Genomic DNA, 18,465 nt, shown 5'->3' with positions numbered 1-18,465 from the left:
AAGGAGTAGTGCTTCATTAACACCTAAATTGGTACTATTAACTACTAAGGAGTTATGCTTAATTACTCAATAGCTAATAGTGAACTAATTATTATAGTAGTTCGCTAATACTTCATTAGGAACTATTGAGTATTGCTGGTCTCATTGGGAATTATGTACTAACTATGGATTATTTCTAATAACTACTACTTCATTACTCATTAAATGAACAGTGCTTTTTTTGGACACAGGAACTTACAGGCTACTGTTCTCAATGGTTTTTGCCATTTTTTTCCTTTTGGAATAACAGGCTTGTTTCTTCCTACTTGTTTGTATGACATACAACTTATTCTACAAAATATTACTGCCTAAAATATGTATACAGTACCTACATTTTAATTATTTACCTCACTTCAGTCCGTGTGCCAGTGTTCTTCAAACTGTGCTTTGAAGTCCAACTGAAGTGATGGTCAATCAGAGACTCGTGTTTTGCCACATGATGTGCTCCACCACATATTGTTGATCTTTTCTAAACATTAAGAAATTAATGTATGCATGGTAAAAAAGGAATAGTCTTACTAATGACCTACATAAACTAGTTGTAACTCATTAGTAATGAATGTGGCGTTACTGACTTCTTCCGTAGGAGTTACTAAAGAACAAGAACAGTATTATAAAGTGAAACACACTGTAACTCATTAGTAATTAATGTGGTGTTACTGAGTAAGCTTCTATTTCACAAACATTTACTGAGTTCTTTTTAAGGCGTTAATTAGAACATTGAATGTTAACATAGCTTATTTGTTTCACTTAAACATTCATGTAACACTTCATGACACAACAGCATAAGTTCATTTTAAACATTTAATTTGAAGCACATGTTATATTAACATCACAACTTAATTTTTAAAATCAAATGACTTTACATTGATTACACATCCATCCCATTAAAACTATTTACACAGGGTATTGCTTTCTGCATGGAACAAGCGTCCAAGTGGTCCATCCTTGTGTTTTTGGTCCAGCCAGCAGGTCCACTCAATCGGTCTTTGTCCGCTGACGTCACACTCACTATAGCCGCAGTGTATTGTGGGCCAAATAGCCATTTTGGTTGTATACAACGCATGAGCGAGCATAGAAATAGCAGAAAGGTGGACCAGAACATTAGATTTTTTCGGTTTCCCACTTGGAAAGGAGGATAGGGACAGCAGATAATGGAGGTACTGTAACAAAGAGGCGTCGCGTGGCCTGGGTCGCAGCGGTGAGACGGACGATCACTTTCAACGCGATATCTCCCTTCATGCGTGTTTGCTCTCGGCATTTTCATAAAGGCAACTAAGATGTTTTTTGTTTAAGTAAAATTACTGAATATGCATTTTTTGTCTTCTAAAGTTGATATTCGCAGCCTTTCACACTGCACGAGTGTCCCATCTTACCAAAGAACACTGGCACACAGACTGAAGTGAGGTAAATAATTAAAATGTAGGTACTGTATACATATTTTAGGCAGTAACATTTTGTAGAATAAGTTGTATGTCATACAAACAAGTAGGAAGAAACAAGCCTGTTATTCCAAAAGGAAAAAAATGGCAAAAACCATTGAGAACAGTAGCCTGTAAGTTCATGTTAGTCCAAAAAAAAGCACTGTTCATTTGATGAGTAATGAAGTAGTAGTTATTAGAAATAATCCATAGTTAGTACATAATTCCCAATGAGACCAGCAATACTCAATAGTTCCTAATGAAGTAATAGCGAACTACTATAATAATTAGTTCACTATTACCTATTGAGTAATTAAGCATAACTCCTTAGTAGTTAATAGTACCAATTTAGGTGTTAATGAAGCACTACTCCTTTGTTGCTGCTTACTTCCTGCATATTTACCTGTTAACTACGGAACAGTATTATAAATTGTTACCATTTATTCTAAAGGGACATCATTTTGGGTGAAAACTTACAAGCATCCAACTCCAAGCTTCTGAAAAGCCTCAAATGCATATCTGAGAGATTTAGGGTAAGTAAGATTTAGTGCATAGATAAGGCCAAGAAAAATTGCACAAGCCATAGCCACATTTCCTTGGCCACTCATTCCTAGGAATCCTCCAAGACAGTGCTGATGTCCTCCTGCTCAGCTCTCTTAAAGACAAAGATTTTTATTGTGTGGTGGACGAGATCCTGTTGAACATCTTCTGTTTCAGCACGCTACATAACACAGAGAAAAGAACATATGAAAGATTTCAAAAATATTCTTCAGTCATATGCCCGACTGTAACCTGTATCATTTAGACAATGATAGACAGTAACAGTAATTATTATTATATAATAAAATACATTTAAAAATAATGATTTCTTATTAATTATTTTAATATTAAAAATAAACCTTTAATACATTTAATTATAATAATATTGTCGTGTTGAGCGGGACGGAACGGAGACAAAGGCGCAGACGTCAGGGTATCGGGGAATACAGGGTTTAATTACAGGTAATACAATGACCGGACTGAAGAAACAAACTGAAACGCGGACTAAATACAGAGGACTAATGACAACAACCAGAAACAGCTGATCAGAGGGGGATTCCACACGGGGTTAACGAGGGGGCGTGGCACACGGAAGGTGCGGACGATTGGGGCAGGACACATTCTATTTTTTTAACTTTACACATTGTTTGGATGCATTTATTTTCTTACTTTACAAACTACTGTTTTGATAAATGTGTTTAGTACAGTATATGCTCTTCTTGTTTTATCCGGTTCATTTTGTGTTTAAATGCTTAAAAAAAAAAAACATATTTAGGTGTAATTTTTTGGGGCCGGGAACCAATTAATTGGTTTTCCATTATTTCTTATGGGGGAAAATTCGATCACAACTCGAACTTCTTAGGATTCGATCTAGAGTTCTGACCGGATTAAATTCCAGTTTTGAGGTACCACTGTATTATTTTTATCTTATCTTATTGATTTGTGTCATTGATTTGGGTACCTGAGTGGTATTTTATTGTATTAATACTCGCTGTATATTAACTATAAACACTGTATAGTACCTACTGACTTGTTTCCTATACTTGTACCGCACTTTGGTCAACGGAAGTTGTTTTAAATGTGCTTTATAAATAAATTGATTGATTGATATACCAAAACATTTCTAATTGCAACAATTTTCTGGGAGAAATGGTGCATTTCCTGGAAAAAGTCCAGGGATGCCGTTAATTTCGGCCATGACTGTATTTGTATCATTCATTCAACATTTGTTAGCTGTAACTGTCTTTTTCATATGCCCACCAACCAAAGAATTGTTGTTTTGTAAATTAAACGGTTTAAATGAAAAACCCGAGTCAGCCACCATTAACTTTCAATACTCTTTAATCAGTTACATGCATGCAAAGCAATATAAGTGCAACTGAAATTTGACTACTGTTTTAAAAACATATAAGCTGAAGATAATGAAGTATAAAATGTAGCAGAACCTTAAATGATTTGGATGATGACACAAAATAATGTTATATGAGAATTACAGCAGAAGGTGAAATGCAATAAAATTCATTCTTTTTTCATTTTGCCAGGCAGAGAGGAGGCGTTACTGCTGATCCAGCTTCTTCTTGACCTGCTAAACGCAGTAACTGCTGGGATTGACACAAATTTCACTGCAGATATTGGTGTACAGTCCAAAAGTTGAAAAAAACACATGGATCTGCTTCTCACTTGTTAAAATCATTTGTATCGATCCCTGAAGTAAAAAACATATTATAGACATTATGCACACAAGACTTTAAGTCTCAAAACAGTAATAGGTCAAAACAATATATGAAAAGAGTAAATATTTACATAATTCCAGGTATAGGGCATTTCACAATGGCCTCTTCATATCCAGGTATCAGGGCCATCCCGGAAAGTATGTAAGACAGCACTCATCTGGACAGACATGAAGAACAGAAAATGTATATACAGTCTATATACAAAATATATACAGCCACTCTGAATACGTACATTAGAAATGCAGTGAAAAACTAGTCAGACCTGGACTCATGTCACAATTGGGTTCATAATCTTAATGAATCATTAAAATTTTAGATGCCAACTAAGTCCTGATAAAAGCTGTGAGATGCTGTAGATTACTATGAGCCAGCAGCACTGTCATCAAGAGGAAGAAGGCAGAGATCTGATGGGGCTTCATGATTCCACTGGACGAAGATCAGCGTCGCTTCTGCAGCTAAACTGAGGCCAGCAGAGTCTAACCACGTCCTTTTAGAGGGGTTGTGTGTCGAGGTGGAGAGGATGGGGTGGATGAAAAAAGTATTTACCACTTAATGCACCTAAAATAGACTGACCACAGATGAGAAGGTGGGGCTGAATTTTCTGGGACTGATGTCACATGCATTCTGAGCATTTCCTGTACAGAACAGCAGATATTAACATTGGCTGCATTGCATGTTTGCTATTGACTGTTTTCCAAACCACATAGAGCCACCTGGCTGAGTATGTGGTAACTACCCTTCTAACTAAGGTGTTGGAAGATGAATGGATGTAGGCCTACATATGGTATATGTAAGAAAAGCAATGGCCCCCTCTCCTGGTAAGTCCTGATATAAACACACAAGTGGCTACTCAAATTATTTTTGCATATGAAAAATAGTGCTCAAATTTCACATATGCTCTGGGCTATAAGAAATGGAAGATATAGTGAATATAGTATAGTGAATTGTTCTGTAAACAGGGAAATCCACTTGTATAACCTTGTTCTCAAATGAAAGCGTTCTGAAGGGGGAAAAGGCCATATTCCATATTTTATTCATGAAATAAATAATAGTTGTATATAGTATAATGTACATAAAATTGTATAAAATATATACTATCGTGTAAAGATTTATGTAGCCACCTTAACTCCTCATCATCAGACATCATGTTTTATCGCTGTGGTTAAAAACATGTTAGCTAAGCAATGCTCATCTTTTTTGTTCAAGTGATTCTCTTTATGGGGTGTGTGTGACAAGCAGAAAAATGTTACGTGTCCCTCCGCTTTGTGATTTTGTTGATTACGAGAAAGATCTCGGTGTGTATGTTGATGGTTCCATGTCCCACTCTCACCAGTGTGGGGTAGCAATAAAAAAGGCCAATCGGATGTTGGGTTACATCTCTAGGTCTGTGGAGTTTAAGTCAAGGGAAGTGATGCTACGATTATACAATTCCTTGGTAAGATCCCACCTAGAATATCGTGTGCAGATTTGGTCACCATACCTTAAAAAGGACACTGCTGCCTTGGAAAGGGTGTAACGAAGGGCTACAAGAATGATTCCTGGTCTTAGAGGAATGTCTTATGAGGAGAGGTTAGCTGAGCTGAATTTGTTTAACCTGGAGAAAAGAGACTAAGGGGGGACATGATCCAGGTCTAGATTCTAACGGGTCTGCATGCTGTTCAGCCAAATGGCTATTTCAATATTAATTTAAATATTAGAGCTCGTGGCCATAAGTGGAAATTAGCGGGAGAACATTTTAAAATAGATTTGAGAAAACACTTCTTTACACAGTATGTAGTTAGAGTATGGAATAGTCTTCCTGTTAGTTAGCGATGGGATGGCAGGAGACCAGGCAGGAGCTCTCAGCTCCGCAGATGCGATGAATGCCAAGGGGACACCAGGCAAGCAGGGCATGGCTGGGGCACCTGGAGGCAGGTCGGATGCAGCTGGGGCACCTTGTGGTTAGCAGGATACAGCAAGGGCCCTTGCAGGCGAGCAGGACGCGGTCGGGGACATGCTGTAATGCTTTATTAATTCTTATACCAACCAGAAAACAAGACGACAATTCATAAGGTCAATTGTCGTCTATAGCCGCCCCATCCATTCTTTGTTGCCACCTAGTGCTGCTGTTTCAATTTTGGGCCAATTTGTCTCAAAATGAAACCAGGTCAAGATCTTTTCTGTGAGGCAGCACCCAGGAAAAGCACTGGCACACCCTGCCCTGGAAGGAGCAATGCAGGATGGGGCTCCAACCTATCACCAAGGACACACAGTCACTCACTCACTATGGGCTGTTTGGTAACTCTGAATAACTTCACATGTTTTTGGACTGTGAAACCTGGAAGAAGCCCCATGATGACACAGGGACAACATGCAAACTCCACACACAAATCAATAGAATGCACAGCTTGCGGAATTACATTTTAGTAAAACAAGCTGCAAAGAAACATTAAATACATCCTTCGCTGCATGCCACAAAGGGAAATTGTCGGTCTACGTTATTGTAACTAACTGTAATTTCCAGAGTTCAACGATGTCCGTGTTTGCGACTTGCTTATCATAGGAATCGCATATATATATATATATTTAATCACCTTTCTTTTTTTATTAATCGTATATTAAATATATTACGCCAGCACAATAAGAGTGCGATTACTAAATTAAATTATAAATATACTTAACTAAATGCAACTTAGATTCCCCTTTATAAAATAATATCGTGGCAATAGCTACATTGGCTAATTGCCGGCTTCCTCTCCGCGCAGCGCTCCGCGCGCCATTTGCAGCCGCTGCGCGTGGTGTTTCTTTCCTTCCCTTGGGTTTGGGTACCTGACAGTAAAAGCGTGTCGGATGGCTGATTTAATATTCTCATGAAAACTAGAGGTGTATATTGTGAGTTATTGAAACTGATTTTTTTTTTGGTCTAACTAATGCCAGTGGGTGTGTTTGCAGAAACGTTTTATGTAATACCTGTGATTTCTTGGAGGGGAAAAAAAGTTATTTCATGTTTTCGTTCGAATTTCCGATGCGTTACGTAATTATGTAACGTACCTTGTTCCGTTGCCTAGTTACTGGACGCCACTTCGTCGGTTTCTGTCTTACTGCAACATGGCTTGTCCTCAGCGGAGACACGAAGTTCCTGAGATCATCTTTGATCACAGAAATGAGCGATTTTACCGCAGACTCGAACTGTTGGGAGAAGTATGTACTATAAAGATACCGTAGATAATTAAGTTACAATTTGTCTTGTAGAGTAGAGGTCTGCAACGGGGTGGGACGCCCGCGGGACTCGCGGGACGCGGCGCGGGTCTACATTTGAGAGTTTCTTGTGCCAGAGCGCGATGAAAAATCAGTCCTGCGCAGACCTCTAGTTGAAATAAACGCAGAGCCGCGCCACAAATTTCAGTGTTTCCCTATATTTCTCTCATTTTGACTGTGAAATGTTTCTATTGAGACTGTTTAGATATTTTTTAATCCAGGTCTGTAGCCTAGTTAGATAAAAAAAAAATTGGTACCTTATTTAATTTTTATAAGCCAAGATATTATAGCGTTTAAAATGTGTCCGTGCTTGCGACTTGCTTATCATAAGAATCGTGTATATATGTATATATTTTTCACCTTTCCTTTTTTGTTATTAATCGTATACTAAGTATATTACGCCAGCACAATAAGAGTGCGATTACTAAATTAAATTATAAATATACTTAACTAAATGCAACTTAGATTCCCCTTTATAAAATAATACCATGGCAATAGCTACATTGGCTAATTCCCGGCTTCCTCTCCGCGCGCCATTTGCAGCCGCTGCGCATGGTGTTTTTCCCTCCCTTGGGTTTGAGTACCTGACAGTAAAAGCGTGTCGGATGGCTGATTTAATTTTCTCATGAAAACTAGAGGTGTATATTGTGAGTTATTGAAACTGATTTTTTTTTGGTCGAACTAATGCCAATGGGTGTGTTTGCGGAAACGTTTTATTTAATACCTGTGATTTTATGAAGGGAAAAAAAGTTTTTTCATGTTTTCGTTCGAATTTCCGATGCGTTACGTAAGTATGGAACGTACCTTGTTCCGTTGCCTAGTTACTGGACGCCACTTCGTCGGTTTCTGTCTTACTGCAACATGGCTTGTCCTCAGCGGAGACACGAAGTTCCTGAGATCATCTTTGATCACAGAAATGAGCGATTTTACCGCAGACTCGAACTGTTGGGAGAAGTATGTACTATAAAGATACCGTAGATAATTAAGTTACAATTTGTCTTGTAGAGTAGAGGTCTGCAACGGGGTGGGACGCCCGCGGAACTCGCGGGACGCGGCGCGGGTCTACATTTGACAGTTTCTTGTGCCAGAGCGGGATGAAAAATCAGTCCTGCGCAGACCTCTAGTTGAAATAAACGCAGAGCCGCGCCACAAATTTCAATGTTTCCCTATATTTCTCTCATTTTGACTGTGAAATGTTTCTATTGAGACTGTTTAAATATTTTTTAATTCAGGTCTGTAGCCTCGTTAGATAAATAAATTTGATACCTTATTTAATTTTTATAAGCCAAGATATTATAGCATTTAAAATGTGTCTGGTATTTTTGGCACCAGCCTTGCTTGCGGGATTCAGCAGGTGGGAGCTGGACAAACCATAACAGATGCGGGCGGGAGCGGGTCGAAATATTACACATTTCTGCGGGATCAGGATGAAAAATCAGTCCCGCGCTGACCTCTACTGTACCTGTGTTTTTAGGGAGGTTTTGCCCAATGCTTCAAGATGATGGACATTTTCACTGGAGAGATTTTTGCAGTGAAGGTGATTCCGATAAAGCACTCTGATGGAATAAAAGAGGTATGTGGTCTGAATCCTGCTTGAAGTCAGCCCCCTCCATAGTTAAATTGCATTTCCCTTATGCTCATTGTGGTAACACGTCTGACATTTCAGAGTCTCCGAGAAGTGGTGCTGCTGAAGCTGCTGCAACACCAGCATGTTGTTAACTTCTCCCATCATGTAGAAGATGACAAATTCTTGTATATCTTCATGGAGCTGTGCAGTAGGGGGGTGAGCCCAGCTGTTTCTGGCCTTTGCAGACAGTTTGTTAAGGTTAAGACTCTATGTCGACTCACGCCATCCTTTCTTTTCCCATTCTAGTCAATGCTAGACCTCCTTCAGGAACGAGAAATCCTGAGCAAGCCAGAAGTGCGATATTACTTGAGACAGCTCATTGGGGCCTTACGACACATCCATGGCAAAGGCATTGTCCACAGGGACCTCAAATTAGGTATGTGTGCCTGCACACGTGATTTGTTTAATTCTTCACATGTTAGTGTTGGCATTTTACATGGCATTTCCTGTGTGGTTTATATGATTGCTGCCTGCTGTTGTATTCTGCAACTGTTTAATGTCTGGTGTTATTAGGTGAAATATTTGAGTCATTGGTCTTTCAGAGAACTTATTATTAACGGAGGCCTTGGGATTAAAAGTGGCCGACTTTGGACTGGCCACCAAGCTGGAGCCACTGGAAAGCAGGCAGAAGTGGGTTCTTTTTCTTAGATTCTCCAGCAAATCTTTCAAATTGCTCATGCAACAGGCTGAAGCACATGTATACTGTTTTCCTTTTGTGTGTGTTGTAGACGCTTTTGTGGGACGAGAGAATATGCGGCTCCTGAAGTGTGGAAGATGGAGGGACACGGGCCAGAGTCAGATGTCTGGGCGCTGGGGTGTATCATGTATGTATACCTTCTCAATCGTCCTCACAGTCAGAGCCAGAGTCAAGAATGATATCTGAAATGCACCAATGCAGAATGTTGTTAGATGCAAATGAAGCTCGAATGCCGTTGCTGACTTTCTCGATACAGGTATACGATGCTTGTTGGTGCATACCCCTTTGATGGCGACGCTGAAGAAATCAAGCAGCGTGTCACTAAAGTAGAGTACACTCTACCAAAGTCCCTCTCCTCATCAGCCAAGAAACTGATTTCTTGGATCCTGCAAAAGAATCCACAGGATCGGCCCACATTGGAGCAAATCCTGAACCATAAGTTCTTCACTAAGGTACATGCAAACTGCTGGTCTGCTGAGTTCAATAGTATTCATGCATCCTGAGGAATTGCTTTGCTCAACCGAAACATCTTAAACTACAACCCTAGGGCTTCACTCCGGAGGAAATTCCATCAAACAGCTACCACAAGGTGCCAAGATTCAGAGCAGTGAAACGCGTAAAGCACTTCGTCGTCAGGCTGTTCCGGCGCATATTTGGACAAAGGAGACCCAAAGGTAAGTAAGCTCCTTCAACACAAACCTTGCTAGTCCAGTATCTCTCAGTTCATCAGGCTCAGATACCTGGTTTTCCCATGTTTTCTTGCAGATATGCCCCAAATGAAAACCAGCAGAGAGAACAGCGGCCCTTTCATCTACAGCAGGGGTGTACTAACTTTTTTTAGTGAGGGCCACATAGGGAAAAATATTCCGAGGGCTGGGCCAACTTGCTAGATCAGCTATGTATGGGCTCATCTCTTTTGTATCTTTTGTTCAATCAATCAAATCTGGTTAATAAATTATAATTATGCTTAATAATTTAATGTGTTTATATCATGCTATATCATGTTTATTTTATATCATAAAATTAAAATGTTCATTTGTCCTGGCTGTCATATGTGTCTTAAATAAATCAGTGTGATTTTTTTACTGTGATTATTGTCTATTGGCTTTTTATTCTTAACCCAGAGGGATTTTAATATTTATTATTGTCTATTTATTATTGTTTGTCTGGTGTGTGTGTGTGTGTGTGTGTGTGTACGGTAACGTGGTTTATGAAAACACTTCACGAGCCAATCATAACGCATTCTTCAGTTACATATGTGTATAAAACCTAACTGTATGGTCCAACCTCCAGTAGAGTTAACAGGAGTCCGATGTTCAGTAAAAGAACGGAAATACTGGAAAGCATCTGACTGGGGATCTCTGATTATATGCATTACCAGTGTTGTATGGTGTTCTTTCCACAAAATACTGGAACCACCTCTTCCTTCTTGTTTTTGGAATTTATACTCTGCTTTAGGAAAAGGTTAAACTGTAGCTGTATGCCTTTCCATCCATCTTCTAAACCAGCATGCCCTCTATTAAAGGTCAGCAAATGGCCAGATCCAGCCCATCTAGAAACTTATTTGCCCCCCAGAACAAGGTTTCCCTTTTTACTTTTCATTACAAAAAGTTTTGGTATCTCACAAAAGGTCCTATTGTGTGTGTGTGGGGGGGGGGGAACGACGGAGCCTATCCCAGAGGCCATGGGCATGGGCACCCATACTGTACTTGGATATTTTGGCTTTAGTTCACTTTGGTATGTGTTTTGACTGGGGCGGAGACCAGAAGAAACACCATGATGACGCAGGAAGAACACAGGACCTCCACACAAGTGGAGCTGAGGAAGAGGCTCAAACCCTGGACCCGCACCACCACACCTCCCCCGATGGCGTATACAGGCTATCGGTGAGAAATGAATGCAAATCCGGATGAAAATAAAACGGTGAGATGTTGCATAAGCTTATGGAAACAATGCCATAATAAATGTGCACCATAATCACAGCTAAAGGAGGTCCAATGAAAAATTCAAATGGCAACTTTTTTTTTGGCCGGGCAGAGTCACTCTATTCTTTGAGGTTCTCGCTGATGCGGTTGATGTTCTTCCTGTGGTTGTCTTTGGGGCTGAGTGTCCCGGAGGCCTGCTTACGGGCAAAGCTGCGCATGGTGCACACAGGGGTGCAGTCAAAGAGTACGCGTGCTACTCGGAGTAGGGATGTCCCGATCCGATATTGATATCGGAAATAGGTCCGATATCAGCCCAAAAAAACTCTATCGGATTATATCGGACTGCGTTAATAATCTCCGATATAAGCAGTCCGTTCCGCTCTAAACTCCGTTACAGCTATTCTATCCAGCAGCGTCCAGACCCAGCGTGCAAAGCCCACGTGATCACAACACTGCTTGCTAGCCAAGTAGCAAAGAAAAAGACCGATGTCGGCCGTGTGGCAGTATTTTTCATTAAAGTCCGAAAAAGACAGTGTGGCTCAGTGCAACACTTGTCATGCACAAGTTTCCTGTGGTGGAACAGAACCGGGAAAGTTTAATACGTCCAACCTCATCGCGCATTTGAAGCAGCATTTTGCACATGATTTGCACTTTAAAAAATATATTTTTGTTTATTTAATTAAGATATTTTTTAGGGTCTTAATATTTATTCTTTAATTCTTTTTTATATATTCTTATGTAAAAGGTTCACATTTATGCAACCAATAGTTAATAAATTGGTCGTTTTTTTCCATATTTACTGTTGCTGACCTTTGTTCTCAGTTTGATCTAGCCGTTCATACATTCCACACAACGAAATGGGTAAAAGTACTGTATTCATGATTTGTGCTGATTATTGTATCGAATTTGTATCGGTATCGGTTAGTACTGAAGGCTGCAATATCGGTATCGTATCGGAAGTTAAAACGTTGTATCGGGACATCCCTAACTCGGAGTACTTGTTCACCTCTACAGTGACTGGTCCATCGCCCTTTTCCTCTTCCTCCTCCCTGTTGCATATCCTATAAGGGGAGAACATGAGCTTCTTGCAGTCCTGCGGCACCTCCTTGTTGAGCTTGGCCTGCTGCTGCACTATGGGCCACAGCGCCTCCCACTGGTTGCTGATGTTCTTGTCTAGCCCTGCTGGCTGCTGCCAATCCCACTCTTTTATCCATTTGTTCCTCCACCAGACGCAGATCACCAGGCAGGAGAACGACAGCATGTAAAAGAATGTGCACAGGGCCGGTACCAGGTAGTCTTCCCAGGAGGATAGCCAATCAGAACACACTATAGCCCGTGCTGCACAGCCCATTGGCTGAAGTGGCTCACAAGAATTCCAGTTACAGTCTACAGGGAAGCAGGCTCGCACTCATATAGGCAGACGAGTAAGAGTATTTTGAAACGGAATTCTCTACGGCAGATGGCTACAGACAGAACTGCTCGACTTGTTTACAAAGGTAAACAATACTACTGGACCTACACAGACATACACAATGATCACACATTTGTTCTCCCAGTGTGTCAGTCTACTACAGGGGTCATCAACTCTGGTCCTGGAGAGCTACTATCCAGTAGGTTTTCTGTCCCACTTGGCTTCTGATGAGCCACACCTGCTCCTGGTATTTACCTGAGAACTAGTGTGGCTCATCAGAAGCCAGGTAGGATAGAAAACCTACTGGATAGTAGCTCTCCAGGAACGGAGTTGGTGACCCCTGGTCAACTACATACATATCAAAATATTGGATCACTTATTTAACAAAGGCAGCTACAGACCATGATTCTGCCAAAGGAGAAGGCTGAATTGTGCATGAAGTCACAACTAGCTGACGCTGTGCCTCCCACAGATCCAATTCACCTGGTAATTTGGGGAACACCTGCGTCTCAACTTTGACCTCGATAATGGCCAGCATGAGGCTGCTGTTGTGCCATTTGGACAGCAGATGGGGCTATCCCGACTGTGAGGACCCTCAGCGTGAGACCACATCCAACCCGTTGAATCGTAAGGACGGAATGGGGCTATCCTGAGGCTGAGAGGCTCAGACTACTATTATAGGTGCAGTGAAAGCCGTGCTCCATTCTCATGGGTGAATTTGACAGCCAAGCCACAGTCGTCATATGGCCCATCTGCAAGCCTCACATGACCATGCATGTCTGTCGAGGACAAAGACTGCTGGATCTGACTATGCTTATCGCTTAAACAGGTAGTAACTCATCCACGTCATCTGCAGGTTCCTAAGGCCAGCCACTGCAGGGGTGCAGGGGTCAAAGGTCAAAAGTGTAGTACTCACTGATATGACAGTCTGGGTTAGCAAATCCCAGGGTGCATTTACAGTGGAACCAGTTCACCCCGTCCACACGGATGCCGCTGTTGTAACTGTGGGACAAAACAAAGACCTTTCTTCATAGTGCCCTCCACAGACTCAATCCTGCTAGTACACTTAGATATGGATAATGATTAATGACCTTTCACATGCTCATACCCGCCCCAACATCCAGACTTTTTCAAAAATACCCCCACTCATAAACAGACCCCATTAAAGCCTGACAGACTCCTATTAACTCAGGCACTACCCCCCCCCCCCCCCCCCCCCCAAGTGATTAAAGTTTACTTTGAAATATCAAAGAGAGAAATATTCAGAAATATCAGGCAGCTTGTGGTCACCATCCCACCAAAAGGAAAGGCTACTATGGGGAGGGTGGCCAGAAACGCCACTGATGAGAGCTTTACTTACAGTACCAGGGATGAGGGTTTGTGTTTGTGGGGGGAAATGGAAAACAAGATGTTACTACACCCTTCCCCGTACACAGGAAACACAAGCAGGTGGCAGGACATCGGAGCTGTGGGTCAGGATGCCGGAATACACTGACGGCAGTCAGTCCATTACAGCTCTGCTAGTGTGGGCTATGCTGACATCATCAGCGTAGCCTGGATTTCTGCTTTGCTGTTTTTGGAATTCGCCGCTTCAAGCGCTTCAGTGATACAACTCCAGACTAGAGTCAGACACACACGGGGCTTTCAGATGTTAATAAAGTGCAGATTCAGGCTAAAAGGGGACAGTGATGTCTCTCAGGAGCCCCAAAACCTGGACACATACAGCAGATGGGAGGGCCCTCTGCATCTACTCTGCATCTACCAGGGAACCATCTTCTGGACAAGAAGTAATGTCACCTCTGCAGCTCTTGTCTTGTGACCCCCAACCCCTCAATCTCACTACATGCCACTGCAGCTGATTGGCTGGAATCCTGCAGTAGGGTCTGGAAGGGAGCATAAGGGCTGATTTATACCTTGCTCTCACAACACATACGCCTATGCATCATGGCTGCCATATGTTTTCTGTGTTCATTCCACACGTCATAGATGCATGTACACGAGATGCAATCCCACCAAAAACTGGGGTGGCATTACGGTCACCTTTTGTCACGGGATTATCTGTATATATATGGCAGTTAGTATTAAAGTATTAACATCTGATTGTTTAAGAATGAATGGCCGGTAGAGCTGTATATTTTCAGAGGCAAGAGAAAATTGAGAGCACTATTGTGTCCCTCTGTGTACAGCGTCTTCAAAATTTAATGGCAGGTTAAGATTGTAAGAAAGCGGCATTATGTGTATGAAGTACAATGAAATTCTAACTTGAAATTCTGACTTGCCTGCTTTCATAAGCAATGTTATTTTTCAAAACAGTTCCGGTATTTATAAATCTTGGTTACAAAATTCACCTAGAGCGTGGGGTTTACGTTTCGCTAGAACATTTATATTGTTATAAGAAACAAAACTTAGCAAGCCGTGCAACTTTAATGACGCTCCTTTTCGGGATTATCTACTACAGGTTTAACATTAGTGTAAAGTACACCGCCGCTACTTTTGCATGAGCTCTGCATGGCTCTTCAGGTCATTCCTCACCATTTTCATCCTTGCTTGTTAAATCACTCATGAACAGACATGTTTGTGGGAAATTGCTTTATTTTCAACTTTTTTCATTATAAATACTGCAATTCTTATTGCAGAAATTGATATTTTCAAGTGTCATGCAGCCGAATTACAAATTACTATGACGAAATATCTGGCCCCCTGGTGGACATGACCTTTAACCCTGCAGGTGGCAGGTGCAGCAGGAAGCGTTTTCATGCTTGTAGCAGGTACCACCATTGCTGCAGGTGGTGGCTTTTACCTGCGAGGGGGAGGAAGTCAGACGGAGCAAAAACACGCAGGCGACTGATCGGGGGGGCAGGCAGAGTCAAACCGAGACAAAAACATGCAGCCCACATATTGGGCAGGGGGTGTTTGGGGTTTGGCAATCAGGGGGAAAACATGCAGGTCACGGAACGGGGGGGACAGGCAGACCATGGCAAAAACACGCAGGCCACAGATCGGGGGGGGGGGGCAGGCAGACCATGGCAAAAACACACAGGCCACAGAAAGGGGGGGACAGGCAGACCATGGCAAAAACACACAGGCCACAGAAAGGGGGGGACAGGCAGACCATGGCAAAAACACGCAGGCCACAGAAAGGGGGGGGCAGGCAGACCATGGCAAAAACACGCAGGCCACAGAAAGGGGGGGGCAGGCAGACCATGGCAAAAACACGCAGGCCACAGAAAGGGGGGGGCAGGCAGACCATGGCAAAAACACGCAGGCCACAGAAAGGGGGGGGCAGGCAGACCATGGCAAAAACACGCAGGCCACAGAAAGGGGGGGGCAGTCAGACCATGGCAAAAACACGCAGGCCACAGAAAGGGCCATCTTTGGGGCCATCCGAAGGCAATTGTCTATGCTGTGAAGATACGAGATGTGCAGCACCTGAAACTACGGATACTGGAAGCCTGTGCTAGCATTTCTCCTGCGGTGTTGCTATCAGTGTGTGAAGAGTGGGAGAAGAGGGTTGCATTGACAATCCAACACAATGGGCAGCACATTGAACACATTTTATAAGTGGTCAGAAACTTGTAAATAACTCATGAAAGAATAAAGTCACGTTAAAACCAAGCACACCATTGTTTTTCTTGTGACATTCCCAATAAGCTTGATCCTCTTCCTATTGAAAAAACAAAAGTTGGATCCAAAATGGCCGACTTCAAAATGGCCACCATGATCACCACCCATCTTGAAAAGTTTTCCCCCTCACATATACTAATGTGCCACAAACAGGAAGTTAATATCACCAACCATTCCCATTTTATTAAGGTGTATCCATATAAATGGCCCACCCTGTACATTAATAACAAACATTACATGATTATACAATTATAATGTTTGTTATTATTATATAATGTTTGTTATTAATGTATATTATAGCTGTTAAGAGATGTTAGGATGTTGAAGTGTACTTGCATGCTGCTTATGAATGTTTTATGAATGCATTATGAAGGTGCCCTTAATGTTCTATGAATGCATTATGAAGGTGCCCTGAATGTCCTATGAATGCATTATGAAGGTGCCCTGAATGCATAATGAATGCATTATGAAGATGTACTTAATATAAAGCGTTACCAAGTAAACTAAGGCTTGCATGTGCAGCTTTTTAGCGTAGTTTGCCCTTTTAATAACCTTCGCTCTTGCAGTGGTGAATTGAGCTCACTGTGGTGCCGGTGTTCTGTCATAAAATCCTACCTATCGAGACGTGCTATCGAACCTTTCCGCGCATATGCAGTTCCACCGTCTTGGGATTAGGGTTAGGTTTTAGGGGTTAGGGTAAGAGTTAGGGTTAGGGCTATCGATTAGCACTACGGTAGCATTTTTCGACAAGGCAGCATAAATCGACAGAACACTGGTAGACATGCTGAAGCATGTTCGCTGTGCTGTTTTGTGTATTTTATCAATCTTTTACAATGCTTGCACAAGTTTTATCTTGTCTGTGCTTTTCTCACCGTTTTCGTTTGTGATTACCGGAAAGCTAAAATGCTGCCACACCGCCGGTTTAAGATGGGGGGGATGTCCTCAGTTTCGAATTCACTCGCCATCTCGCGTTCGGTCAAAACCACAAACTAACGTACGACGTCAACATGAATACGCAGTGACAGCTGATGTCGAACTGACGTCATGAAATCAAATGTAATATTACACCAGTTAAGTAAACTACCGTGAAGTACTCCTAAAGAAGCGATTCAGTTTCCATATCAGCCGGTTTAAATCATACATTTACCTCGATTTTTAACCAATTCGCGATTCATTGTTACATGCCTACATTTCATGGATGAAACTGATTCTGTGGAATCATGAAATGCATTTCGTCTTTTGCTTAATCACGAAAGATACCACAAAATGCCTTTCCTCTTTTGCTGAGTCACGAGACACATGTAATAGGCGCACAGCTGTGGGGGGAGCAGTACCTTCCAATGACTAGAAGGTGGAGCGCCGGCTTTGATTTTGCAGACACCGTGTATTTAAATTTAACTTGCATATTAATGGGTTAAAAATAGAAATAACTCTGATAGATCTCATTGATTCCCTCCTGTTGTAGGCTAAGCCACTTTCCCCTGAATAATACTGTCCCCGATAGTTCAGATACAACACACTGGGGAGCCTGTGTGTAAAATATAACAATAAAATGACGAGTATGAATGGATTAATACAAGGAGTAACAGACTCTCTGCGGATCCTCATAGAATCATTGGTGTCAGAAACAGCAGATGGAGCTACAGTTACTCAACCCGGTCCGCAGAGTGTTCAGGGGGACAGTCAGGACAGGACAGTCACTGGTCAGCTGCCTGTTGTAAGGAAGGTTCCTTACAGTAGCCAAGTGCACTTTCTATTCTGTCATCACTGCCACTGCTGCCTGGTGATTTATCATCAAACTTCTCTGCAGTTTGTGTCTCTTCTGGACCTTCTTCTGCCTTCATCTGTTGTTCATTCCTGCTATTTTCAGCAGGGTTTAACCCATCCATCACTTTACTAATTAACTCCCTCATATATACAGTTAAAAAAGCACAAGGAAAGAAGGCAGGGAATAACCCAGGATGAGGTGCCAACCTATAACACTGGTATTGTCTGAGTGTCTGTTTTTGTGTCGTACTTCTGTCTGCTCTGCATTCCCCTTGGGTCTGTGTGTAATTATACTATTTCCAAAGGGAAATATGCCAGTAGATGTGTAAATACTGTTTTATTAAATAAAGCCCTGTAACCGAAGTGGCTCTGAGTGCTTAATCTTTCCATGCTGAGTCCCACATGGCTGCCCTGGTTCCTGTCTCAGGTGCCTGATTCAGGTGT

The 18,465-nt window shown here is 41.9% G+C and overlaps 1 protein-coding gene and 1 long non-coding RNA gene across 2 annotated transcripts; one reads left to right on the top strand and one right to left on the bottom strand.

Moving 5' to 3' along the window:
* Positions 1–3,323: 3,323 nt before the first annotated feature.
* Positions 3,324–4,069, bottom strand: LOC140586295 (uncharacterized). The gene is made up of 2 exons (XR_011988158.1): positions 3,804–4,069; positions 3,324–3,705 (listed from the first exon to the last, which is right to left on the bottom strand). It is a non-coding gene; the product is annotated as an uncharacterized lncRNA (long non-coding RNA).
* A 3,757-nt stretch (positions 4,070–7,826) lies between these two features.
* LOC140586313 (serine/threonine-protein kinase PLK3-like) lies at positions 7,827–10,268 on the top strand. Its single transcript, XM_072708118.1, has 9 exons — positions 7,827–7,924; positions 8,445–8,543; positions 8,637–8,753; positions 8,844–8,973; positions 9,140–9,227; positions 9,326–9,421; positions 9,551–9,746; positions 9,842–9,968; positions 10,060–10,268. The coding sequence occupies exons 1-9, from the start codon at positions 7,832–7,834 to the stop codon at positions 10,182–10,184; spliced, it is 1,071 nt and encodes a 356-aa protein (XP_072564219.1). The 5' UTR covers positions 7,827–7,831; the 3' UTR covers positions 10,185–10,268.
* Positions 10,269–18,465: the final 8,197 nt, after the last annotated feature.

The sequence above is a fragment of the Paramormyrops kingsleyae genome, unplaced genomic scaffold (genome assembly GCF_048594095.1).
Source record: "Paramormyrops kingsleyae isolate MSU_618 unplaced genomic scaffold, PKINGS_0.4 ups38, whole genome shotgun sequence".
NCBI lineage: Eukaryota > Metazoa > Chordata > Actinopteri > Osteoglossiformes > Mormyridae > Paramormyrops > Paramormyrops kingsleyae.
The sequence above is the reverse complement of the archived record's forward strand: the minus strand, read 5'-3'. Positions and strand labels throughout refer to the sequence as shown.

What these genes read in the sequence shown, in the direction of transcription:
- LOC140586313 (XM_072708118.1), top strand. Translation starts at nt 7,832, where the DNA reads ATGGCTTGTCCTCAGCGGAGACACGAAGTTCCTGAGATCATCTTTGAT. An exon ending in ACTCTGATGGAATAAAAGAG is followed by an intron (nt 8,544 to 8,636) that starts GTATGTGGTCTG and finishes CTGACATTTCAG; the next exon opens with AGTCTCCGAGAAGTGGTGCT. An exon ending in CCACAGGGACCTCAAATTAG is followed by an intron (nt 8,974 to 9,139) that starts GTATGTGTGCCT and finishes TTGGTCTTTCAG; the next exon opens with AGAACTTATTATTAACGGAG.